This window comes from Chinchilla lanigera, unplaced genomic scaffold (genome assembly GCF_000276665.1).
Source record: "Chinchilla lanigera isolate Chin_1 unplaced genomic scaffold, ChiLan1.0 scaffold00037, whole genome shotgun sequence".
NCBI classification, from domain to species: domain Eukaryota; kingdom Metazoa; phylum Chordata; class Mammalia; order Rodentia; family Chinchillidae; genus Chinchilla; species Chinchilla lanigera.
The window spans coordinates 12,970,448-12,980,412 of record NW_004955438.1 but is presented as its reverse complement, the minus strand read 5'-3'; the positions used below and the strand labels follow the sequence as shown (position 1 = coordinate 12,980,412).

At 54.8% G+C, this 9,965-nt stretch overlaps 1 protein-coding gene across 5 annotated transcripts in view; it reads left to right on the top strand.

Moving 5' to 3' along the window:
• The window catches only part of Ttc7b (tetratricopeptide repeat domain 7B), a 218,646-nt gene that overhangs the window by 184,827 nt on the left and 23,854 nt on the right, over nt 1-9,965 (top strand). For all 5 annotated transcript variants that reach the window (XM_005390284.1, XM_013517240.1, XM_013517239.1 and 2 more), the window contains one exon: nt 3,924-4,126. In XM_005390284.1, the coding sequence (XP_005390341.1) occupies nt 3,924-4,126 (203 nt within the window). The remainder of the gene's footprint in view (nt 1-3,923; nt 4,127-9,965) is intronic.

The window sequence follows — 9,965 nt, the reverse complement described above, 5'->3', positions numbered from 1 at the left end:
TGGATGGATGGATGGATGGATGGATGGATGAGGAAATGACATGCATACAACTTGGGGCACATCCAGCACCAGACCCCCAGTTGGAAATAGCATTTGGCCTTGAAAATGGACAGCCCTTTAACCACATGTGGAACTTGGATTTCTGAAGGCTGTCTATGCACAAGGCAGCACATACACTAAAATAGGAACGTGGGGCAGTGCAGGGAGGAGGGCTCCACGAGGCCCTCCTGGAGCAAGGCACCTGCTGGGGAAGATGGCAAGCACTGTCCTGAGCATGCGCGGGGCCAGAGGAATAGGAGGGCAGGGGTGCAGGAGCATCTGGGGAAGCCATGTGCGGGGACGGGGAGAGGCTAATCGGTGGAGGCAACCCAGGCAGAGGAGGCCAGTAGACCTGGCAGAGCATGCGTGTGTGGAGCACAGGTTAGGAGGAGGCAGGAAAGTGGCGAGGCCTCGATTTTGAATACCAAGCAGAAACACGGGGGTTGTATTCATCTGCTCCAGGGAACCATAGAAGATCTGTGCACAGAGGAGATTTTTATTCCAACATTTCTCAGAGTAACAGAGCGGACACTTGAAGCTTAGTGGAACTCTCAGAATAAGGCAGGAAGTGCCCTTGACCTAAGCAACACTTACCTTTGCCTAGAGGCTGTCAGCTGCCAGCTACAGGACAGCGTCCCTGGATTCTCTTCAGAGGGTGACCTTGCAGAGCTACCCTGTGCTGTGGCTCAGGCTGCACTAAAGTCTTCTCTTCCTGGTGGCTGATTGGCCCCAAGCTCCTGAGAGCTTTTAAACTCATGAGGCCCTCCATTTATTTAATTGAATTTCACCCTGCTGGAAAGGACAGAGAATGTCAGTTGCCATGCTTCTGTGGCCTTTGGCTTTCTTCATTGACCTGAGCCACAGAAATTGTTGCCCTACCTGGCCCTCATTCAAAGTTCTCATATCTGCAAACGTTTCTTGAGCACCTACTAAGTGCTAAGGGATGCCGAGGTGATTATGGCTAGGAAAGATAATCCTATTTTGGAGGCTTTAGGGCGTGTAAATTCTCTTTCCTTTACCTCCTGAGTTCCCAGCCAGTTAAAGCAAGGAGGCAGATGTGCATCCACATCCCAGCTGCATTCCCAAGGCTTGGCTTCTGCTCACAGTTGGGCATCTGTGCCTCACAGCACAGTGGGGTCCTGCAGCCCAGACTGCTGGCCTCCCTGCTACAGGAGCAGAGCCCGGTGACAGGGCTGCATGAGGAGCAGGCAGAGATTGACACACCCAGGGCAGGACACTGTGAGCACAGAGCTCTGAGATGCCAAGGTGAACAGGCTCAAGCCCCCAAAATCAGCGATCGGAGAAACAGGGCGGCTGAGGAAGGGGCCAGGTGTGTGGCTGAGGCAGGTGGGCGCCTACGAGAAAGAAGCAGCAGGTGTCAGGGGTCCCCTAACAAAGATGGTGACCACGGCAACGACATTGTGCTTATTTAGTTGTCATTTCCTCTTAGAGAGGGAATGGCTCTTCTAAGTTGTTGTCTTGAAGGAGCCCTGGTAAAGGTTGGGCCAGGGTCCCCAGATGTCCTGACTCAGGCATTGACTTCACACCTTGCCTTCCCTTCTGCAGACCCCGGGAGAACTGAGGGCAGACCTCGAGTTCCCCTCACCTTCTCCCACCGACTGCACTGCAGCACCGCCCCAGCTACCTTAGGTCCTTGCCGCTGCCCTGGGAGGGGGCAGGGTGAGGCCCTGGCTTGATGGCTGAGCGGGCTCACAGAGCTGACTGCCTTGCCCAGGGCCATTCAAGGCTCAGGGCAAACATCAAGTCCTCCTGGCCCTCAGGACACTAAAGTGCAAAAGGGAAACCTAGAGCCCTGGGGTCCCCCAGCAGTGTCTCAGAGGGATGGGGACAAACCAAGAGGGTGGCCACAGTGCCCGCTCTTCAAAGTCTGTTTGCATAGTGGCCTAAAAGTTCTTGGGAAAAAGAGCCTCCATTGGCAAACATGGTCTGAAGACCACTGCAGGCTGCTGGGCCGTGTTTTGAGCTTCAGGTGAGGGTATCTGGAGCAGTACCAGCCCAGGCCCTGTGTGTCCACGCTGCTTCAGAAACACAGGCCTTGTCAGAGGTTTGGGTCCCCTCCAACCTCTTCCTTGGCACTGGAAAGAATTGTCCTTCTCGGTCCTTTGCCTCCTCACTTGGCTCCTGTGTGTTCCCTGTCCTCCCGATGGGAATCAGGAGCACCAGGCCCCAGGCTTATGAAATCACGGTGGTAAGTGGGATGTTTGGCCTCACCCCCTGTCTCAGGAGGGCCCTCATGGAACAGGACTCACATTATACTCCCGTTGGCTTAAGGCTTCCGCCACCTTCATTCTCGCTGTGGAAATCCTGGAAGCCTTCAGTCCTGGCTCCCAGAGCTGGCCTGCCTCCCCGGGGGTCTCCGTGGGAGAAGACTCACTGTGCCTTAGCAGCCCACAGGCAGATCTAGGCCTGGAGCCCTGACAGTGGCACAGACCCGCATCAGAAGCAAGTCGGGGGCCAGTGTGCAGTGACCGGGGTTGCCACACTCAGGTGCCCCAAAACGCACAGCATTCGCATTTGCCCAGCGAGCGCGTCAAAAGAATTTTGTTACTCAGACATCCAAGAGCCCTGAAAGCATCGTGAGGGGACGGTTAGGGTTTTGCCTCCCTTGTCCCTGAAGCCCCCACCTGTGATACCATGTGAGCTGGTCTCCTGAGAAGGTGAGGCAGCCACAGCCGCAGCATTGGCACCTTGGCGCTCAGGAGGCTGCGCGGGAAGTGTAGAGTTCCCAGGACTGTGCTGTACAAGTCCTGGGGCCCGTCTGCTTCCTGTCTGTATGTTCGAGTGACTTTCCTGCCGCTAGGACACGATACCTGACGCCCACAACTTAAAGGAGAAGCTTATTTCGGCTCACATGGACCGTCCATGGTCACTGCTAGGGTGAGGCCGGGGTCGAGGCAAACCCTGAGGAGACAGGGTTGGAGCATCCCGGGCAGAGGTCACTGAGGAAAGCTGTGGGCAGGGGACCTGACGGATGTGGCTGCGATGGCCTGGAGCAAACGGGGAGAGAGGACTCGGATGTCCTGGGCGCCTGAGGCCAGCCTGGGGGCGCAGTGCTGTGCTCAGCCGGGTCCTGGGAGAAGCAGCCTGGGGGCAGGACCCAGAATCCTCACCTGGACACCCGGGAGGCAGAGGTGGCACTTGGGAGTGCATGGTGGCTCTTGGGGGCAGCTGGAGCTGCAGGGAAAGGGTTCTCTGCACAGAGGCAAGGGAGTTGAGCCCTAAAACTGGCAGAAGGGTTTCTTCCCTGCTTTTGTGGAAGGTCAGCTTGGTTTTTCAGAGGCTGTGTTGATGTTAACACTTATGAATCTCTAGGGCGTGGTCATTTTCCTAGGCAGGGACCAGGTCCTGTGGATCAGTCACTTGATTTCATGCCTTTCCACACATAAGCCTGGGCCTACTGGTCTTGTCATGCTTTTGGCCTCAGGAGAACGGGTCAGAGGGCAGAACCACTGCCTGGGAAGGCTGCGTGTCCCTGGTTGGCCTGTCCCATGCATGTTCCCTTTCTGCATGTGGTCAGAGCTGAGGCCAGGGCTGGGCCAGCCTCTGTCCAGATGCCGAGGTGCCCTAGCCGGGATCCTCCGAGGTGGGGGCAGGGCCCAGGCAGGCCTGCCTGCTCCACTTGGCTTGACATATGTCTTCCCTGCAAGGCCACAGCACGAGTGGCTGGAGCCGCTGGGCAGGAGTGGGCCCAAGGGGTGCTTGGCCCACAGCTGCCTCCACAAAGGAAGGGGACCAGCTGGCTCTGGGCCCTGGCAGACTCCCCTGGGAGAATGCGCAGGTCCCCGAGCAGAGGGACAGCCTCTCGCAGGGCCTCTGATGGGCAGTGGACCGAGACAGCATCTGCTTTCTGCTTCCTCCCACAGCTGAGGTCTACATTGGCATTGGGAAGCCTGCAGAAGCCACAGCTTGTACTCAAGAAGCTGCCAACCTCTTCCCGATGTCCCACAACGTCCTGTACATGCGGGGCCAGGTGGCTGAGCTCCGAGGCAACATGGACGAGGCCCGGCGGTGGTATGAGGAGGCCCTGTCCATCAGCCCCACCCACGTGAAGAGCATGCAGCGCCTGGTGAGTCTGAGCTGGGCCGGGCCCCCCACCGTCGGATCAGGGCTCCCCCAGGCAGCAGCAGAGGCCAGATGCAGTCAGATCGCCAGGCTGCCACACTGCAGGAAGCCAGCAGGCCACTCCCTTGGTAATTTATGCACATTGCACCCTGGGAGGTCACAGCGCAGTGTCACAGCCATCCTGCGCAAGGTCCTGTGAGGTACATTGGAGCAATTTGGGTCACTGGTCTTCTGGCCAGCATTCCCAGCCACTCTCTGGCCCTGCCTCGGCTCTGTCATTGTCAGTTTGGTCTCTGCATTGCTTGCAGCAGCCACCTTGAAAAACTTCACACACCAGGGGGTCTTCAGTACAAAGATCACAGCACTCACACGGGGCGGTGGGGGGGGCGTTCGGGGAGCCTGAGTGAGACTCCACAGGTGGCATCTTCAGCCAGGGACACAGGGTGTCCCTATGCATATGGCGGCTCTTCCAGAGCACACGTCCCTCATCTCTGGGAGGTTCTGGAGTTGGTACCAGCTGTCTGAGCATCACCCGGTGGGGAGCAGACTGGTCACTCCGGGGGTTCTGTTAAGAACGTACCAAGCGCTGCGCGCAGAGCCCTCCTTCTGCTGTCGCATTCCTGTGGGAGTCTAAACTGAAACTCAGGGTGAGTGAGGTCTGTGGAGCCGAGGAAGAGCCACGCTGCCTTCCCCGGGGCTGCATGCCAGGCTCGGACTCTGAGGTTCTGTTACTCTTAGTGATGGGGCATCTCTGACAAAATGAACCACAGGAAAGAAAAGACTGGTAGTAAAGCTGAGGCTCCCTTCCTATCAGTGGCCCTTGGGATCTCAGCACCCACAATCAGACAATGGTGTGTGATACAGGAGAGCACTGGGCAAGGAGCCCAAGGACAGAGATCTGTCCTGTTGGTGTCACTCGCTCAGCCCTTAACCTCAGGAGAGGCCCATAAGTGCTCTGCACCTCAATGTCTTTCTTGCAAAAGGAAGGCGTCCACCGCAGAAAGGATGTGGTTTTGTAACCAATCAGCAAAGCATTCTCCAAAGGATCCCAACACCTTCAGTGTCTTACCATTCCGCATAAGCAAAACATAGAAGGTTCTGAGCACAGCTACGAGTTCTCAGCAGAAAATGCTGAAGCACTGACTCCCTGTTAGGTGCCATTGGCAGAGTGAGATGTGGACTTGAACTTGGGCTTGTCTCTTAGCCTCTGGGAGCCTTGATATTTCTGTGAATTGGGCTGTTACTTACCCAGGTGGGCTGTGTGAGAACTGAATGAATGATTCACATAACAAGCCTCGCAGAGTTCCTGGAGCCTGGTAGGTGCTCATTAAAGAGAAAACTGAAGACAGTTATTTTCAGGTTTAAAAATAAATCAAACCTTTAAATAATGACAGCTACTTAATTTTTTTTCAACTTCCTTTTATGAACATACAGTACTGAAACTCAATGCAGCTTTATAAATAATTTTTCATATTATCTAAACATTAAGTCTCTGATTAAAAATATTACCTGAATTTTAATTTTTTGTCTCACTATTGTAAGAGGAATTTGTTAGGAGCTTTTCAGGTCTCCGAGCTTTTGCTAGAGTATTGCAGAAGAGGTATAACCAACACCATGTACCCAGTATTTTTATTAAAAAGAGGTAGCGTGTTTCTACCTCAGGGCCTATGAATTATTCAGAGAAGTATTTCTTGTTCATCCCCAAGGGGAACACATGAGACAAAAGATCAAATAGGAAAATCGCACCAGGAGAGTTTTCTGTTTCCCCTTGGAGCCGCGCAGGACACCTGAGCTCCTGACAAAGGCCAGGCGCTTTCCTCTCTGAATGGAGCACACGCTGGGCCTGGCACTGGAGAGTCAGGGACCAGGCTGAGGCTTGGGCCTCGCCTGCCGCCTCCACTGGCAGCACTTGGGCCCCTGCAGGCCCAGAAACAGTGCGACTTTGGAAGCCTTGCCGGTGCAAAGGAGTAGTAATAACAAACTCACAGGACCTTTCTTGGTACATCCTGACCTATTTGGAAAACCATCCAGACTGGAGGCAGGTGGAGAGCAGCAAGCCTGCAGGTTTTGAGGAGCTCAGATTGTTGCAGCCAGAGGTGTCACTCAGTGGCTGTGAACAGGGTGGCTCCCAAAGGGTGGCTTGGAACATCCCCTCTTGGTGATCTTAGGAAGAGGCACCTGGCCTTGCATTCTCCCCCATCCATTCCCGGAACCTGGCCCTCAGCTGGGGGTGGGGGATGCATTACAGCCAAAAGCATCCGCCTCCTGGAGCTGTTGGACCTTCTGGTGCCTTGGGACCCTTCAGCCCTGAGACATGCCCCTCCCTTGCCCCGCCTCTCAGGGAAGAAGTGTTTCTGTGGCCGTGGATGGAGGAAGGGAGGAAGATGGCCCTCCAGGCTGCAGACAAGAGTGCTAGCACTGTGCCTCATTGGCTTTGGGGCCTTGGACACATTACCCCCTTACCCCCCGCCCCCACTTTGTGCCTCAGTTTGCTCAGCTACATAATTGAGGATAATGTGAGCACCAGTGCCTCATAGAGACAAAGTCAACACAAGAACTGAAGTCTCTTGTTGAGTCACAGAGGCCTTCGCAGAAACCAGACTGGTGGGTGAGTCCCTGGTGAAGCAGAGCAGGGAGGTCAGAAGCTGTCCGTTACCCAGGTTGAGTCCAGGAAGGAGACGGAGTCCCAGACTTGAGCAGCAGAGGGTGCAGCAACAGAGATGAGTGTTGATGGTTGCCTGGCACCCAGGGAGAAGAGTATATGAAGGCCAGGGCAGCCTGTGCCAGGCCAGGCCAGGCCAAGCCAAGGCCAGATGGTCCAGGGGTTCAAAGAACATGTGGTGGTGGCCACTGTAGAACCAAGCAAGGCGGGAGCCAATGGAGAGGGAGGTTGTGATGGTGGGAAAACCCCAAGGATGGAAAGAGTGTCTGCGGAGTCCCTCATGCTCAGAACGGCAAAGAGCCGGAAGGACAATTGAAGGGAGCTGTCTAGACAGCAAGAAGCCATGTTACTGTCATGCGTGGAGAGCCAGTGGCCGACAGTGGCCACAGAGAACAGACAGGAGGTTGAGCTCTCCGTGGAGAGCAGTTCTTCATTCATTCCTAGGGGTGTAAGTGGCAGCACATGCCAGGTCACCAGGTTGTTGGAGAGTTTCAATCTTGCGCAAATCCGAACACGTTAGCATTGTTAAGAAACACTGATGCAGGGCTGGGGTGCGGCTCCGTGGCAGAGCTTATCCTGGGCACGCAGGAGGCCCCGAGTCCAATCCCTAGCCACCAGGAAGAAGAAAAAAGCAATGACAACTTGAGAAGCAGGTAGTATTTGTGAAAGTAAGCTGAAGGTCAGACTTGACAAGAGGAACGTGAATTAAAACCCAGGGGAAACTGACAGTTTTCTAAGAGTTTTAGCCTTCATTTACGTGTTTCGATTCACATGTAAAGAGAAGAGAGAAAAGGCCAGATGTGCTCAGCTTTGGTAATGAGCTAGCGGGCATTCAGGGGGCGATGAGCTGAAAATGCCAGAAACTACCAAGTAATGTTGACGAGGGGAGGAATTTATGGGTGATCAGACTTTTCCCAGAAAATCGAAAGGCATTTGTCCTATTAGTTTTGCATAAATGCATAAATTTACATTTGTCTGCTGTGTGAGAAAGCCTATTTGGCTTGAAGTAACCAAAAAGAATTAATGAAACATAGAGCGGCTTTTTCAGACCATCCTGTGTCCTGAGTTGGGAGGGGGAAAGGAGAGAGAGGCCTGTGTGCCCAGGGGGCAGAGGACCAGCCCGCTGAGCCAGACTTTCCGGGCCAAGGACAGGCACGCAGACACAGTGCAGCCAAGGACAGAATAGCGGGACGCGGACAGGCTCTGCAGCAGGGACGTCGGGCTGCCCTCTGATAACGTCAGCCTGGGCTTTTGAGGGCGGTGTTTGCGATTGGAAGGTAAGAAAGGAACAAGGGCTTTCAGGAGAGAAATGAACAGCGAGGGGAGCCAGGAAGGTGTCGTGGAGGGGAGTCCATAAGGCTGGAAGGGAAGGTATTGCAGAGCAGGAAGCATGTGCTTCTGGATGTTAGCAGGAGGCTCAGCCTGCCTTGAGCGCGTTGACAGGTGGAGAAAAGGGATGGAACAGGAGCAGATGCCGGGGTCAGCCAGGGCCCAGCAGAGTAGACAGCCCTGGGGGGAGCAGAGGTGCCCAGAGGCCAGAGGAGGCTGAGCACAGATAACCACAGGAAGGGGGCAGCGGGGGCACTAGTGTCCACCCACTGCGAGGACGGCCAGTGTGCCCACCTGCGGGGCAGGCCGTCCCTGCTGCAACGAGTCTGCTGCAACAGAAATGAGAAAGGCTAGAGGGAAAGCACACAAAGGGACTGTCTGCTGGAACGTCAAGGTTACCAAGGAAGGGGCTGGGGCCTGGAAAGGGACAGGTCCATCCATGGGATCGTGGATGTACTGAGCTTTGGGCCACCCCCAGGAGAAGCGATGCTAACAGATCCAGTGGTCTGGTCTCCCCAGACCAGAGGAAGGTGGTCAGACAACAGGAAGGGGCTGCCTGCCCCAGGAGTGTGGCTGGAGCACCGCTCTCCCTGCTGGGTCCCTCAGGCTGTCGGGGTGAGGTGTGGAAGGGTAGAAGCAACTTGAAAGGGGTCAGACGATGGAAAAACACATTTTGGGCTTCCTAGTGCGGCCTGAAAGTGCTTGCTTGTCTTCTGGGCGTCGATGGGAAGACAAGAACACCTCTTAGATTCCTCAGCATGGCTTCAGGCTGAAGGTCTCATGCACAGGCTGTGTGAGGTTTCTCTCTGAGCTCACATCCTCTGAAATGTCAGGAACATGGAGTGGCCCTGAGCACACGTGCTCCCACAGTGGGTTGCAGTCCGGTTCCGAGGGACCGCGTTAGTAACAGAAAATTGGCGGGCACCAGCTGAGCTGTTGGGAATGCATTTTGTGAGAAAACACTCAACAGCGCCTCACACTGATGGCGTCGCCGCCCAGGTGCACCAGGACACATCTTCCGGAGCACACCTGTGTGTTCTGTTGTGTGAACAGCTGTGACAGTTGATCCGTCAAAGCAAAGCTGACTAGTGACTGCTGTGAGAGGAAAGCGCTTGGGAGGTTCAAAGGGGCCCAGGGCGGGGCTTTCTTTAAGCCCCTTCCAGCTAGCGTGCCTGGGTACTGTGTGGGGAGGTCATCCTGTTGTGCGTGATGGCTGGAAGGCCGCAGAGAGGTGCGCCTGGGCTTGCTGAGGCAGCTGGCGCTGCTAAATTACAAACTTTTGGTGCTTTGCTGTCTTTCCTATCTTTGAAAGTGCCCATCTGTTCTTCAAGATTTGGGAAATGGCTGTGTCTTGTATTTTACTATTCACCACCCTAGTTTCCAATGCACGCCCTGCTAAAGGAGAGATGAGCATAAAGATGCCGTGGCTGCAGGCACCGGCCGCCTGTGTCTGTGTGTCTGTCCGACCCACCACTGGTGCACACAGTACCCAGGCTCCGCATCAGCGCCTCGTCACTCTCCTCTGGGAGAGGTGGCCTCTCTGGGTCAGACCCAGGCACACGCAGCCTGCTGAAACAGAACCCAAAGATCCTCCCCTTTCCAAGCTGATCTTAGAAACGAGGTGCTTTCACCTGGAGTATCACCTTTCTTTCCATACACAGGAAGAATGATTGGCAGGAAACAAAACTTTAGTATGGCACACAGACGCTTTCATCTATGAATTGTATCTTATTCTCTTTCAGAATTAAAAAATGCTTTGAAAATTAAGGAGGACAACTTTGTTCTATGGAGAAAGACCTGTGAGATATTTAGGCGCTGCATGTGCTTGCTAAAAAGCACTCTGAGAAGTCCA